This window comes from Nipponia nippon, unplaced genomic scaffold, assembly GCF_047370975.1.
Source record: "Nipponia nippon isolate SJK-2023a ecotype South Korea unplaced genomic scaffold, ASM4737097v1 scaffold_2, whole genome shotgun sequence".
Classification (NCBI taxonomy): Eukaryota; Metazoa; Chordata; class Aves; order Pelecaniformes; family Threskiornithidae; genus Nipponia; species Nipponia nippon.
Window position 1 is genome coordinate 63,012,455 of NW_028262336.1, and position 16,906 is coordinate 63,029,360.

The window sequence follows — 16,906 nt, forward strand, 5'->3', positions numbered from 1 at the left end:
GGCTGCCCGAAGAAGCCAGTTCGTAGGTACCTGTGGTGCGCTCCGAGCACTGCGTAACAAAACCCAATGGCTTATTTTCTCCAGACTCTGAGATCGGTATTCTTGTAATGTTATCAATGTGATAACTTATCCATTTAAAGCAGAGAAATGAAGATATAACTGAATTCTTTCTCATAAAGGTACAGCCATTAATCTTATTTCGAGCAGAGTGCCAGATTCTGGGCATTTTTTTCTCATTAGTATTTTTCCTCTCTTTTTGACTTAGAGAGGGGAAAAACTGCATATGATGACATATATACATCATAAGTAATTTTTATGTGAGGAAGCGTGGAGATATGGAAGAGTAGAAAAGGGTTTAACGAGTGCTTTTTGTATGTATCAGCCACTGTAACGGAGGATGGCTAAAAATAAAGGTCAGAGCTGCAATATTTCTGTAATTAAAAGCTACATGTTAAGCAAATGTGCCTCAATATCTGCAAAAGCATCTGTGTGAGAGACTAATCTCATTTATTATGTCCTGAATCACAGACACACTGTCACATTAAAAAAAAGATCTGTACTACTGCTTTGGTTTTCACACATGCAAAGTTGGAGGAAACTCATTGGAAAAAAAAAAAGTGAGAGAGAAATTACAAACACAAATCATTTAGCAAGAGCTAAATTAAGAACAAATATTCTGACAATCTCCTCTCTCCAAGGGCAGGTCTAAGACACTACATTCCCTAACTAAAGAGACAAAGACTGCATCAAGCTTAAACTCCCAGAACCCATTTAATTTCCAAACTGGAAGGATGGCCAGAGAAATGTTCCTCCTTCCTGCCTCTCCTCCTTCACATATCCAGTCGGCAATTACGAACCAGATTACCATTCATTCCCTCCGTGCTGCTGCAGCCATACCAGAAGGATTCAGCACAGTAGCAATGCTGCCCCAGCGCTTCAGGTACACAAAACAAGAATGAGCAAACTGCCAGTCTCCAAATAAAAGAGGAATGAACTCAGGTTCTCCAAGGTGAAGTTCTCTTACCCTAGGGGTGTTGTAGTTGTCCTACCTAAGGCAATCTGAATGCAGACCTTTCATAAATTTCCTGGTGATAAAGTACAGAATACCACGCACCACTCTGACGTAGGCTGCCATCTCCTCTGGTCGAGCATTATCCCAATTGCTCAAGCGCTGTACACACGCTGGAAGAGCACCCTCCACCTGCCACCACCTCTTGCTCTACCTCAGCCTCACATTGGGTTTTTTTGCTTTTTCTTTTTGTTACCGTGGGCCTTCCGTATTAATTAATCCAAATGAATTCTAATACAAAATTTAACAAAGAAACAGGTAACAAAAGTATGAAAAAATGACAATATTTTGTCAAATGACAATGTCAACATTTTAGGGGGGCTATAAGAATTAGATCCCCCAACTCAAATATGAGTCACCCTTTTGGTCATCTATGATTGCAAATATGCTACCTTGCATTACTCCGATTTCTGCATTTGCTCTGTATGTACAACTATTGTTACTGCTGCATTTTAGCCAAAGTACAAATCTGAAAAAAATACCAAATATTAATAAAGAACTGTTTGATCTTTTACAGCCATACCTTTTCATGCAATAACAATTAAGAACTTTCTTGTGGTCTGGAATGGTATGCTCTCTACTCCATTGCAACACTAGTTGACAAGACTACGTTCTTAACTATCTAGTGGCTAGAATTAGTCTTAATCATGGAGAGTTTTAGATGCTTGTTTTAGTACCTCCTTATTAGACAGGAACAAAGCATACTGAGGATGCTTGCAGCAAAAGAAAGTATTTCTTATGAATCGCATGCTACTGTATGCAAAAGGCTTATCAGGTCTTCGTAAAATCACTTCCTCTCTACCAGCAAGTATTTTGAGGGCAGGGGACTCCAAATTCGTCTATGCCATCATTGCCAGTTGTATACACAATGTTTGCAAACCATGAATACAAGATACAGAAGAATCTGCTCATTCCAGTGCAACACAGGAGGATCACTTGTGCCTCAGTTAAGTCAGAAATGCCCACATTTGTCTTTTTTGAAAGTGCCCTTCACTAAACGTGGCTTACATGTCTTAGTAGAAAGCGCTACAAAATTCCTGCCTTGGATTTTATTTATTTTTTAAAACTCAACACAACAGCTATACTTTTCTAATTTTAAACTCAGGAAAGAGAAAGATCCAAAGGTCTTCTGCTTCAAAGACAAAGAAACGGGTAGTTTTTTCCGTGGGATGTTGTCTGGTTGCCCCTTCCTGGAGGCCGCGCTATGCTTGCAAGCCTGTTTCACAAGCCAGCCTTTCCGTAAAAGGAGACCTCTGCCGAGACTGCATCTAGAAGATCCCGTGCAGATACCCCATTTTGCTGAAAGTCTCCGCTCTGATTTGGAACGCTGAAACAGTGAGCAGCCGTACTAACTCAACTGCATGCTGGTCAGTAAGCTTGGTATTTATTAGAGCTTTACAGAATTAAAAGAAATGCTTTGACTTTGATATACTTAACGTTTATTTAAAGTCATCATTTTTGAACATCTCTTGCGGGAAGCTGCTTCTTTTAAATGGATTGCTTTAAAATGGTTTAATAGCAATGCAAATACTTATCAGGGTACTTAAATAAAGGGGTTTTGCTGTTATTTGAAAAACCTTAGTTTACAGAATGTTTTGTAGAATATTACAAATGCAGTACCCCTGTAGTGCACCTTCGTAGATTTCTTCCCAATTATACCTTCTTTCCGTGATTTTGATTGCACAAAGTCATCCACAAGTATTAAAACCTCTTCTTGTGGAGTTCCAATCTGCTGAAGTTATGTTATAGCAAACATTTAGCACATAACCTGTACACTTACGTATTGGCTACATCTTTATCCTCCAAAAAACTCTAGAATGACAGAAGATCAATTTATTCAACTGTATGTACAGTATATTTGCATATTAATAAATAAATCAATCCATATTAAAGTTAAGGTCTCTTCCCCCATATAAAAGTGACTACAGTCTGATCAGACAATCTTTGTTTTTTCTCTTCCAAGCACAGCTGTGTGACTGAGGCTATCAGTTTCCACCCAGTTTATTACAGTAACTGTAGGACTAGAAACCTAATGGACCAGCGCTTACATTTAAATTCTATATAGCGGGGGGGGGGGGGGGGGGGAGAGAAGTACTAAAAAGTGCATCAAAAGCCAACAATTTGTAGAGCAAAAAACAAGTTCACACTGTGATCCTGGGGAAGAGAATCCAGCCCAAAAGAGGACACGCTGCAGCAAACATTATAACCAACGCACATTTTTGTCTTGATAGTAAGCTGCATGATGCCAGTCTTGTCACATAATGTTCCAAAGAATTCCAACTCCAACAGATGCCATCTCCACCTCTACAAATTTATCAACACCACATTCAGTGCAAAGTGACATTTCTTAAAATAACTGTTTGTCTTGTCTCCATAACATTCATCCTTACTGTGAAGAAAAGGCTCATTTTCTTTAACTGTTCATTACTATATACAGAAGAGCCTGTATTTGCACCTCTCCATTTCTGGTAGTGAATTTCCTTTTCTATCTACATTCATTAGAAATCAAAAAGATAAGTGGTGATATTTCGTATTTACTGGAAGTCTTCCCATTAACCCAAAGACTAGCCATTCATCCTGATTAATACCTAAAGTAGCTGCACTTTGTTCTTTTTTCCGGCCCACTTTCAATGGGGTATAAGTCATGGGAACCTGTGGGACCGGAACGTATTTCAAGTCTGATTGCTGGAGCTGGGAGAGTGATGAGTCACGTTTGAATTCAGATGTCTGTTTGCAGCACAGTGTGTGTGGACCATACCCCCATTTGGGTATCTTACAAATACAGGCTCGCAGAAAGGATTTTGGCACACCTGACAGACCTTTTTGTCCGAAAGAAGAATTGGAGTTCCTTTTTGTTTAACCTAAAGAGAGGGGAAAAAATCCAAACATGAATCTAGCAAGAAAAGAAGGGAAATTCCGAGGCATATCATTTCAACTGTACCAAGTGGACAAACCTGGTCAATGATACAGGCAGCAGTAAAAGACAGCTTGAACTATTTATCTTTAATTCAATTTCCACATTCATACTCATTTATTTTCATGCTTCCTTTTAAGTACTGCTTGTTTCTTTTTTTTCTTTGTTTGTTTAATGAAGAAAAGCACTCACACATTTAATGCAACTGAAAACCTGATGCAGCTTCCTAAACAAGGTCACAGGACAACTCCACAGCAAACTGAGCACTGATGCATTTTTATTCCACGTTCTGCTGGATATACCGTCGTTAGGGTTAAACAGATTGAAGAATCTGCTGGGAGCTTTAAGCAACACAGCTCTAGCTAGGAATAGACGAAAGCTTCACAAGTGAATTTACCACTAACAAAAGCTACTAACAAGCTTCAATTAATCCTAAGTGCAGGGTAAACTTTTTTGCAAATTATGACAGGTCTCAATCCTAGTGAAAAGAACGCTAACTCACATTTGTTAAAGTTTCTGCAAGAACTTTTTTAACCTGTAAATCCCAGATTCACTTTCATTCAGCCCAGAAGTTCACCAAAGTTGTTCCTATTTCAAGGCCCCCACCTTCCCTTTTGCTTTACAGAGAAAGCATAAAATTAAGTTTGAATCTAGTAGTCATGGCAAAAAGCTAATAAATACAGCAAGTAAAATTGCCAAGGACATGAAGACATCTTTGTCCTAATTCTTCAAACTTCTTCTGATTATTACATATCAAAGGACTTAATTGTAAAGCTTCAAAGTGCCTCTATTTAAAAATAAAAGAACCAAACCAACCTACCTTCTCATGTTTGTAGATTAAGTTTTCAGCTTGTGCTAACCCAAGTGCAGCCTGAGTCATTCTTTTTGTATGAAGGCTTTGCCTCACTGCTCCAGCCAGGAATGGGGAGAGGAGCTGCACTGACCAGCTGTCAGGCACCAGCTGCAAAACTAGAGCCGCATCAAATTCAGCAGCGTGGTTATTCAAGAGATCCACAGCAGCCACGACTAGTGCACAATCCGAAGTGCCTGGATTTAGATACACTGACAGCAGCATATGGAAAAGCCTCCGTCTGTATTGCATGTCTCTGTTCTCAGAGTTCCATATACAGTATTCTTCAGCAGCATGGAAGTCCTTTAACTCATGGACAAGGATATGCAAAGCCTTCTCATGTTCTTCTAGTTTTCCATATAAAATTGCACTTTCCATATGAAGGTCCATGCCCTGGATTTTGTCTGTTAAATGAGAAACAAGGCAATATTTGCTTAGTGGAGATGACAACTACTCCCTCTCCCAGAGTCAATGCAAACAAGCCCACAGAAGTCAGCTCCTGCTATTTTTGCAGGGGTGGTGGCAGCTATAAAGAGGACAGATGTTTATAAGTTCAAGAATGCCTAGATGTATGGAAACACATCTCTAACAAAAGAGCACCACAAAATACGGGAAAAAGAAATTACTAAATAACAGGTGATAAAACCAGCGTCACTGCCATCTTTTAAATTCTAGCATGTCAGTCTTGCACATTTCTGCGCACACTGCTACCATGTATGACAAATTGTAAGACGAAGCCACAATATTTTTAACCTCTGCTTCTCCCAATATTATAGAAAATTAAAGAATAGTTTAAAGTCCATAAAAGACAATAAAGATCAAATAGTACTTCCCTTTAAGAAAAGGACACTACAAACCCTTAATCCAGTCTGACAGTTTAAAGTTAAAGTGTCAGCGACAGGCAGGGGGAATGGCAAGTTCATCTGGCATTTCAAGATAAAGTAGAAAATCCTGTACTTATTGTAAAGGTGATAAAAATTTGGCATAGGCCTCTGTAAAAGCTATGGAAATACAATGTTTTTCTCCCCAAAATATTTTGGTTATCAAGGAGGAACAAACTAGTATGCATTGATCTCACCTTCATGTAAGGTAAGAATTGTCATGTAAGAAATCCTGTATTTTGGAGTACGTGGATTTCAAGAGAATAATCCATCTTGTAACTCTTGCCCTTAAAAATTTGGTTAAAAATTAAAAGATGAAAAAGAGCAAGAGTTTCAATGACTATGTTATATTTGTACATTATCTGTCATATAATGTTTTGCTGACTGAAAAGGCAAGGGGATATTAAACCTTGGTAAATTATTTTAGTTGCTACTTAGCTATTTTTATTTCCACATCTGCTGGATTTTTCCACTGAATTTAAGAAAAACATTTCATATCTTTCAGTACAATAACATGTTATTTCCCTTTCATCCACTCGTTCAGTGGATGAAACATTAAAAATTAGTCATTACAAGCACTGGCTGAGGAAAAAATTTAGCTCAACTGCTGCTTGCCTTATACCAACAGTAAGACGTACGTTGCACTTCTCACCCAAAAAAGATGCTCATGTTTTTGTTTAGCATGAACCCCAGCTTTCAGGGTGAGAATGGGTTATGGACAACAAACAACTCCTTGGTAATCAGATTCCTCAAAGCTTTGCTTCAGTTCACTGAGGAACAAACTGCTTAAGAAATAAACTTCTAAGTCTTCCATTTCCAAAAGATTGTCACAAGTTACATGCTCACCATTAAAAAGAAACCGACTATAAATTAAGAAGATAATTGTATGAAGATATTTTTTTCTAGCTAGTTATGGTACCCTGTCTTTGGTGCAGTGGCAAACATACCATTGTACCTGATGAGCTATGGGAGATGAAAGACAACACTAACAGATATGCTTTCTAAATTAACTTGTGTCTGTTAGAAATACAGATGGTAAGCCTATCAACCAAATACACCTAGAAACCTCAGCTCTCCGTTTTCTAACCTTATGAGGACTTTCTTTCCTGCTGGAACTGACATAGAGCATTTATAATAAACAACATGCATCTTACCCAAAATAAAGTGAATCCTATAAAGATCAGATTTCTGAAGAAGACTGCGTAGTTTAAACAGCAGTTCAGTTGTTTCTGTACAATTATCTGTGGTCACAGATTTTAGCTGAAGTATTGCCTCCAAGTACAAGACAGCTAGATGAGTATGGTACTTTTCTTTCTACAGATTAAAAGAACAATGTTAGCTCAGTTTACAAAGACAACTCCTTCTCCCCACCAATAACAGTGATGAATATTTACATAGAAATGTTTTTTAATTCATTTATTTAATTCAGATTAATCAGAAAGTCTTTTGTTCATGCAGACAACTTATTCAGACCAGCTTCACAAAAGACACTATACCTATAGTATGGGATTCTCCGTTTCATTAATACAGATATTTCCAAAACGTAGACATGAAACATCTTATTCCTAAACCCCTCTTCACCTTAAATAAAGAAACTCTATAAATAGCTTTTCTTGTTCAAAAACTATCTCCTTTCAAAAGTTCACCTAAAGAAAGTCAATGCAGTAAAGCAGATCTCTCTCCTTTGAGTACAAGTACGATCTCCGCTGTGTCTTCTCCTTTTGTTTCCCTTGTAAAATGAGTAATTTTGATCTAACTCATTCTTCCTCATATTCAGGTATGTTCTTTGACCTTTTCTATTTCTGCAATAAAATTTGAGAAAGCCACCAGAGGCAGACAAGCACTCTGAAGGCACAGTGCTTTTTGTGTTATCCGCTACCCAATATTCATCAAAACAAGTTGATGATTTGACTGTTTGAAACATTCTCACTAAAGCATTCACAATAATCTAGTACTTTCTAAATACCAAATCAATTTATAACCCAGCTGTGGTAATGCATTCACTTGCCTGTGACACCAGCCTTTACTAGCAGGTAGATTTAATTATAAGTTATTTTTGTTACAAATATTCTATACAAGGCACTATGTTTAACTCAAAAAGTTTGAAAATAATTCATGACATCAGAAACTAGTACATGCATCCATCATGGTGTCACACACCTTGACGTATTTGCAATAGCGTAAGAGGGAAACCATTGATCTAGCATGTGTTTTTGAAGAATGTGAACTAGTGAACTGGTCCCCAGTTCTGCCAAGTTCTTTCAATGTTCATTTTCTTGCTTTATTTGCAGGTTCAAGTAACTTCTCCTGTGCTTAGAACGCCTTGTATCCAAGTACCATAATGTTTGGCTGCTTCTGTGTTGTGCTTAGAAACAAAAGGTACAAATACGACTTCTGAACACATCTTTTGGCCATTCAACATCTAGAGCGGTTTGGAATTCTACAGTGAGAGGTACATGGTTTAATTCTATCATTAATTGCTCAAAACACTCCAGAAGGCCAGAATAAAAACATACTTGTAAACCACTGAATTAGCAATATTAGTATATTGCTGCCACAGTGCAATAGGATTAGTAGTTGCACAACTGTTTTTCTATGATCTTACCAGATGGGAGGTTTGAGCCTCATTGGTGAAACAGAAAAGTATGCAATAATCAGATGTAAAAAAACCCAAACAAGCAAACAAACAAACAAAAAAAACCAAACCCACAAACTCTGAAGGGAGGTAAGCAACTGTCTTGCCATCACAAGAGTTGAAAAGTTAAAAATAATGCAGATATTGGCTCCTCATCTTCTACTTTAATCTTAAAACCACTCTTTCCCTACTCTGAGTACATCTGAAAGCCTTCAAATTATGCTTATTTCTTCTAGACTTTGGCTTTTTTCAGACTTGTTCATCATAGTCTGCATTCTGAATCCTATACCTGTTTTTAGTATTCTTGTAGGACTCACCTCTATTTTTCTTTCCAATACTAGATGTTCTAGATATTTAACACGTGCTTTAGAATATTTGTTAAGGCAATTGATGATGTCATCTGGATTAATGTTGTTTTTCTCCTGTTCTTCCAAAGGCCTTTTAGTGAAAATCTGTACGCCAACCTAGAGAGAGTTAATTGCATTTAGGAACTCAGTGGCAACCATTTTATTACCTTTTTATTTTAAATACTTATTTAATAGCACTATCAGATTAATTAGGACATCACTCAGGAAGATAAACAACACAAAACCCTGCTCAACATTACTCGGTGCTTATTGTGATCTCACTCACTCCTATCTCCACTGCCTCAATTCATAGCCTACACATTGTCCAGCCTATAAACCTTGTGTTGGGCACAGCCTCCACCAGCCACAAAAAGTATTGAACAGATCTGCGTAACAGCAGAACAAGAGACTTCAGCCTTTGCGGCAGGAAAGCGTAAGTTAGAGACCAGAACGTTTACAGCCTTATCAAATGTGACGATAAACACAGAGAAAGAGACTTCTATAATGACCAAACCAAAAGTTTAGAAATCTGTCATTGCATGTAATAACTGAGGTTTAAATTAATACAAATTAGGCAGTGACAAGTTCCAACAGCACAGACTGTCTGATACAGCAAACATCCCATTTAACAGCACACCACACTAATGGATGTTACAAAATTATTTTTTTAATTTTGGTGGATTAAGTTAATTCTTGTAGCAATGAGGTTTTGCCTTGAATGAAGCCTATTTACTTCACATCCTAGTGTACATAGCTATCACCTGTTCCTGGAATCCTTTTAAAAATGAAACAGCAGCAACAGTTAACCTGTTAGGTGATTTTTTAAATTTTTTAAGATCTGAAAATTATCTTGCTTAATATGGAGAAAAAACAGAAGACATGCTGTATCTTTCATTGTACAGAATGACCTACACTTTGTTTTCAGAAGAAAAAGAGGCAATTATCACTAGCACTTGTTAACAGATGGACTTAGAAGAATTGAGAAACCTAGAAGTTTTAGTCATCTGTTGATCACTATTTAACTGGCATTAAAAATACTGCAAAAATGATCCAATTAGCTATCAAGATGGAACAATGTTAACACCCAAACACCAGTGCAGGGAAATACTTTATATTTATGATGTTCTGTGAAAAGTACATCACACCAATCACAAACCTCTTCATTTTTTTGTAAAACCCATTCAGAGTATTTCCACACTAGATCTTGGTCTGAGCAGAATGTAAGGAAGTCTACTATATATTCGTAGAGATCTGAACGTGTAGAATCTTGAATGTCTCCATCAACTATTTTCACCCATAACTGCAACAAAAACACACACAGATTAAAGTGCTTAAAACACGTATTAGCTCTTCCAACTCAAAATTTATGTGAGCTACTACAACACTTAGTATTAGCTACTGGTACTTGTGGAATTAGAAAGAGCTCCTGGGAACACCAATGGCAAGGGATCTTGCTGGTCACTAAGTTTATGTCTCCTCTCCATCACGGGCTTTTCTTGCACCTGCCATATTCAACTAATTCAGACAACATATCATGTAGGTTCTCATTCTGAGAGTGATTGGCTGAATGCTTCAGGAGGAGGCACACTAATCACAAAGAAAGCTTTTGATAGAAGTTCTTTTCTCCAGTGCATGGTATACTTTTCATGTGTTCTGTGTGTGTGCAAGATTAAAAGCAAATGATACAAACAATTTCAAAGAAAATCTGATATTTTTGCTCTTCTTTCATTTTGACTGAAGAACTTTAAGTACTGTGTGAGATTATTTTTATATACATTATAATTGGAATTAACAGGTGCCATATCTAGCAGACCAGGTTAGCAATAAACCTTGTTCCTTGAAACAAAGAAAAACATCTTGCACACGACAAAGGTACATACTGGTTTTGTTGTCCTTACTGGTTTTCTGCTCAGGAAATTACTATTTGCACAGCTGACTTGAATGCATTTGACAGTGTTACTGTGATTAACATACTCAAAAAGCCACACAGTAAGGCAAACTACTTAAGGTATTGGATATGGTGCGAGACATACATGCTATTTACTGATCAAAAACATATTAATTTTTCTAGATGAAGTTTGCAGACAGGAATAACAAAATTATTTAGTCTGCAGTCTACAGACCACTGCTGGTCTTAGTGACATCAGAAGGGCAGGTCCCTAAAGGGATTACTAACCCAGCTGAAACCCACAGGTCTTGCAGAATGTGTTCACTGTCCATCATCAGATAATGAAATAAACTCTCAGTTGCTGTCAGTGTCTGCCATGAGATTACAATACTACTTTGCTGTGTGTATACAGAGTAATCAGCACAGAATATGTTCCTGAAGTTCCTCAAACACCTTTTTAAGTGATCTCTTGATTATTTTAGCACTTCTGTCCATCTTTTAAGAGTACAAACATATGTTCTGGTATACACAGTTTTGCTTAAAAACTAGCATACAAGCCTCTAAATAGCTGTCACCTTCAGTAAGCTCTTCAGGTTTTTCCATATCTAGCATATTAATTTACTTGACAAAGCCTCAGCATAAGTTTCTCTCATATATACACATCACTACTTTTCAAACAGGTAAATTAGCACCTCAGATTTTTATCTCAGAAGTAAACTGGGATTTTGGAATGGTTTACAGATGACACTAAAAGTTTTATTCTAACCTGAAGTGCTGCAGCATCCTGGCCATTGTAGTGATACAGGAGACCAAGGGCAAAATACCTGTATAGAAAGAGAAAATAATATTAAAATCGCTAGATCTTTCCTACCAACTTCATTATGGTTTGATTAGCACAGAATATAACAAATAATTGCTTACAGCCACATGTCTGTAAGCCACGTCTACACTTGAACAAATGTCTGTAAGCTCTTTTTCAGAATCAAAGAAGAGAAGTTCTGTCCTAGAAATGTGTCTGTGTCTAAGGCAGTTTCTAGTTACCAGTTCCAACTTAAAGTATGTGTCAAATTACAGATGATTCCTGTACTGTTCTTTGAATTTTATAGACAGACTTAACACATGGCTCCAAATAGTACATATTCCTCCAATAGTTAATCGGGTCTCATTAAATCAAATTTTTATGATGCTTTTACTTAAAACTCTGTTTTACCATCAGAAACATTTTTTTTCTTTACTGCAGCATGAAATCAAGTCAGGCAAGGAAGAGCCTTGTACAGTGCCATTACAGAGGTTTTTTGTGTACTGTAATAAAAATACAGCTAAGGTTCTGTAACAGCTGTTCTCATGGAACGATGTTCTACCATTCACATTTGCAAAAGTTTGCCATGCAAACCATACTTACCAAGAGGATTTAACAAAACACCTGAAATAAATGAAACGACCCTAAATCTAACCACAATTAAAGACTCCTTCTCACCACTGTAATTGCTACTACTGCACCACACAGTTTAAAGAAATTAAATCCAAGACAGAGACGCTACCTACAACTGGAATTTGTATTTTACACATTTACTATCTAGTGTTTCCTGCTTAATGACAGTCAATTCTCCACCTGCTGGCATTTCCGATTTGAAGTCATCTGAAGTCATCGTAAGCAACCTACTTTTGGTGAATCAGTGGGAGCACAGAAAGTATGCAATTCAAAAGTAAGATCTCTTTCCCTGAATAAGCAACTACGATTTTAAAGCCACTAGCTGGTTAATAGCTTCTACCTAAGGTAGTGCATGCTTTAAGGCATCTTTTCATTCTGTCCGAGTACCGCTACTGCGTCCATTCAACTGTCACAAGGGCAAACAAATTTTTCTTCCCCTCCAAATTTGTACCAATCCTTTATTTTGTGTTGGACACAGAAACTTTCATTGAGAACTCTGTATTTACCAGTGTAAGACAAAATGCATTTCCTTTACCTCAGACTGTCAACTAATACCTTTTCATCAACATTTTTAAATGCTGACAAGTCAGGCCAAGTTGTCTTTTGGACCTCAGAGCACAGAAACTACAAGGATTTGAACACATTGCTCTAGAAGCCAACAGCATTTAAGACAACTTTCCCTCTGGTCTCAAAGGTGCAATACTCAAAAAATCCACTCACTTTTTGTGTTTTTCCAGCCAGGCAGCACTATCTGTTAAAAGACAAAAGTTCTCTGAAACTAGCAGATCCAGCAGGCTTTCATGATTTGCCTCTGCGTACAGCTTGAGTAAAGCTGTGTCAATATCTTCCTTGTAGCCATTTGCAACCTCAGTGCTGCGGACTTCATTCAAGTAACTCATGAGGAATCGTTTGCATTTTGTCATCTTCTCCTGGTCCCCTTGGGTCAGCTGGTTTAGGTCCGCATACTCATGCAGAGGGGGATGAGACCGTATAAATGAAGAGGAAGTAGGCAACAGGAAGGGGTAGAGAGAGATCAGCTCCCGGACATCAAGCTGGCCGCTTCTGCAATTACAGTGTCAAACTAGATGAAGCAAAAAGAAAGAAAAAGTATACATAGGCACAAAAAAATAACATACTGGGAATGTGTGCGCACATGTGCTTAAGAGTCAGGACACTAACACCGTGTCATGGTTTCTGAAAGTTATTGCCTTCTGTGCTGGAAAAATTATATATAGAACAAATTTGGAATTTTTTTTGCTATTTCTAACCAAACTTGTTTATCATTCTTTTTCCTCCTCTAGATCTTGAAAGCTCTGAGAATTTGGAGACTGGCCAGCCTTTTGCTTTTGACATCCCACAGCTCTTCTGTGGCACAGACAAAAATCAGCTGAATAGCCTTACTGCAGTCCTTAAGACTGTCCTAGACTTCATCCATACATAATGAGAGCTAGTCTTCTGATGGAGGCAAAAAAAACCAGAGAGAGTGAACCTTTTTAGGCAAGCCACAAAGACTGTGCAAGAGTAATTCTGTAGCAACAGCAACTTCCTGTAGAAAACTAAAGCTTTCAGAACACATGTTTGGATGATGAAAATGTTTTCCCCAACCCTGAAATGCACCAGATTCCTCCTTCAGCTCACTTCTTAAGGACATTCTGAAAATGAACCATGGATACTGATTATGCATCCGTCTAACCAATAAGTAGCTGTCTACTGTACAGGCATAGGTCTTGGGTGTACATCTATGTCAGATACTATGGAGTGGCTTTTCCACTTCGCATAGGAAGGGCACCTATACTTTATCCAAGAACAAGTTGTAACAGAGACATGCTACACAAGACATTTTGCTTTCAGCCCAGACTGAAGAAATTCCGCCAGCATTTGAAGAATGCATGTTGTGACAGAAGAATAAAAGGAGAAGTTTTTTCCACACATGGTAAACAACAACTCAATTTTCACAGCTAGAATGACTCCTTCTCCCAGACCTTGCTTTAGAAGAACAGCAAGAAATTAGGATTTATATTTTATTTCACTGTCAAAGTCATTATTCAGAATTAATCTTTAAAGATAAGCATTCCTGAAATGCAGGAGATACTGTTGCTGAAAAAAAATCAAAATGAATTGACAGTTCTCTAAGAGAAACCCTGGTTAGTTATCTATTTTGTTGCAAATAAAACTTTTAAAAAATAGTTCTTATCTATCCGGTGATCAGCAACCTCAAAAAGACTTTCCCCTCACAACCTTGATTGCAAAGAACTCCAAAAAGAAACAAGTTATAACCATGGAAATAGATGAAGCAGCAGATTTCTGCAGGCAATAAAGTGTGAAAGAGCCTCACAAGCAGGCTCACCCCTTCCCTACTGTTATAACGTAACTAAAGCAGCGGGCCATGCCCCAAGTTGCTCACTTCTTGCCAGAGACACAGTTCCAAAACCATCCAGGAAATATGAATTAGTAGGAAGCATCACCATGGCAACACCTGTTTGGAACTTTTGCAAAAAATACATACTGTCCTTTGGCTACAAACATCTATACCAGAAGAATGAAATTCTGAGAGACAGCAGCAACAGCAAATTTAAAAGCAGCAAGTATCCTGTTCCAGAACCTAGTGACTGCAAAGCATGGGAATAGCAACATGAACAGTAGAGGACCACAACAGAGAAAAATTTGAACCTGGGAAGCCTTCCTGTGAGAAGAGGTTTGAATAACAAGTTCTTCCGATTTGCACACGGAGCTCCTACTGCCTAAAAACTACCTCTACACTAGAAAGGTCAGCCTCTAACCAAGAGTAAAGCGTTCATGTCTACTTTGCAGATTTCTGCAGCTGAAATTTCCTTTTAATCCCTCTTTTCAGACTTGATATTTGGTTTTGAAATTCTTAGATCTATATTATGATGGAACTCACAAGTAGATGAGGGCTTTTTTTTAAGAGGCAGAATAATCAAGAAGTAGCAAGTTCTGTCAGCGGCGTGGCCTGATGGTTCAAAGAGCATTTGGGCTTTCAGTATGAACTTGTTACAGTAATCCAACTGCAGCTTTGGCTAGTCCAACTGCTTGTGAAAGTTTAAGACCTGAGGACCACCAGATAAAATATATTACGAGATATATTACACTAGAAAATTAACCCTATTTAAAGAAAGATTTTTTTTTCCCCCTCCAAGGTTCTTCACCAATTTGTTTTAGAACAAAAGGTAACCCGTAACTCGAATAACATCAACAGGCTACTCAAAATTAGCGCAGAAGCAAGAAGTCTTGATAAATCCACAGAAATTCAAGTATAAACACTGGTTCCCTTGCTGGCTATGCTGTCAAGTATTTGGAGATGGCCTAAGCTTGAGATGGAGGCTATGACCATGGAGACAGATGAAGAAGTTAAAATTGCTATATTTAACATGCCACTTTTAATAAGATTTAAAACATTTTCTAACTTCTACAGTAGCTTCTGCATTTTTTCATCTTACCATCCAACTTTTCCTAGATGAGGAAGTAGTCAGCTACTTCGCCTCTGAACTTCACTGATTCTGGCCTTAATGACCATCTGTTTCCAAAAGGAGACTCAAAGCCAGCTTCCAACTCAGGCTAGCCCAAACCCTGGGCTGTGAATCACCAGTGGTTCTCTCAGCAGGTCTGACTCAAGCTCACGTTGTACAGTTTTGCTCTCCCCACAGCAATGCTAATCAACAATCAAGCAGTCTCCTGAAAAGCACAGTATCATCCAGAACAAACATCTTCAGAAGAACACCAAATACTAAACAAGAACCCCACCTGCATGAATGGTTAACATTAATCTCAAGGCTTATGGCTCCTGGGATCTGTGGATGTCTTGTGGCTCTTTCCACCACATTTGGAGGAAATGGTTTAGGAGCAGCTACAAAGGACCTCATGTCTCTTGAAAAACACATTTGAGTCTTCAGCTTCTAGCATCTCAGGTTTAGCAAAATATAGCTAGCAACTTATCACAAAGCAGAAAACAGGCTCTTAAGACAAGTCAAGCTCTCAATGTTAAGAGGCAACTTCCCTTTGAGTAATTCTGCATTAGGTCTTTCTGGGCTTCATACATACAAACAATGCAATAGGCAGAATCTACAAGTTTTCAGGAAACTTAGGTCTAAATTCAGACCCTTAAATTTACAGATACCAGAGATGTCAAAGAAGCCTACATGATTTAGCTGTTTTGCCTAGATCCCACTGGCTGTAACAGAAGCTTATATTCTTGAATCACATTTAAGATGCAGATCTCACAGAGTCTTACTTCTTATGTCTCCAGGTATAAGTACCAGCAATTTTTTAACATTTCCAGTGTAGGAGAGACTTCAGCTACAAGTCTCTCTATAGCCTTTCCCAGGTGAGACAACACTGTGAAAAGTGTTAACATTTTGATTTGTTAAAAAGAGCAACAAAGTTTAGGAAAGTTCCAGTATCTGGCATGTCAGGTTGCAAGCAACATCTAACCAGTGAAAGGATGTAGCCAAACACACTGGAGAGAAACAGTTTCACTGTGACAGCTACCAACATCTCAGCAAGACACCTAGAATTCAAGGAACGGCCTGCTAAGCACCACTGTTTGGTTTAACTGCGTGTGAGCCTCCAGCGATAGCATATGAAATAGCAAAAATGTAATATATAAATCACAACTACGTAACAAAATCAAAATTCTGTTATTGCTTGTGACAGAGTTTATCAGACCAAGGAAGCCCCACTGTGACAGCTCACTCAGTTTAAGGTTAACAGATCCAGCTGAAGGAAGTTCTCCTCCCTTTGTGGAACTATTTGAGTTTCAATAAAGCCACCACTTCCTTCCTTTCTGTCGACGTTCTTCAGTATTCAGAAGTATCAGTATAACCAAAAGGAACTTGGCAGGAAAGTATTCCTCTTAAAGGTTTCAGTATTTAA

At 38.0% G+C, this 16,906-nt stretch overlaps 1 protein-coding gene across 2 annotated transcripts in view; it reads right to left on the reverse strand.

The window, feature by feature from the left end:
* Positions 1 to 3,150: 3,150 nt before the first annotated feature.
* Positions 3,151 to 16,906, reverse strand: part of TGFBRAP1 (transforming growth factor beta receptor associated protein 1) — a 35,689-nt gene continuing 21,933 nt past the window's right edge. For both annotated transcript variants that reach the window (XM_087759040.1, XM_087759041.1), the window contains exons 6-12: positions 12,737 to 13,078; positions 11,351 to 11,408; positions 9,853 to 9,996; positions 8,667 to 8,813; positions 6,869 to 7,028; positions 4,804 to 5,237; positions 3,151 to 3,930 (exon numbers count right to left, since the gene is read on the reverse strand). In XM_087759040.1, coding sequence (XP_087615166.1) covers positions 3,742 to 3,930; positions 4,804 to 5,237; positions 6,869 to 7,028; positions 8,667 to 8,813; positions 9,853 to 9,996; positions 11,351 to 11,408; positions 12,737 to 13,078 — 1,474 coding nt within the window. In that variant the 3' untranslated portion in view covers positions 3,151 to 3,741. The remainder of the gene's footprint in view (positions 3,931 to 4,803; positions 5,238 to 6,868; positions 7,029 to 8,666; positions 8,814 to 9,852; positions 9,997 to 11,350; positions 11,409 to 12,736; positions 13,079 to 16,906) is intronic.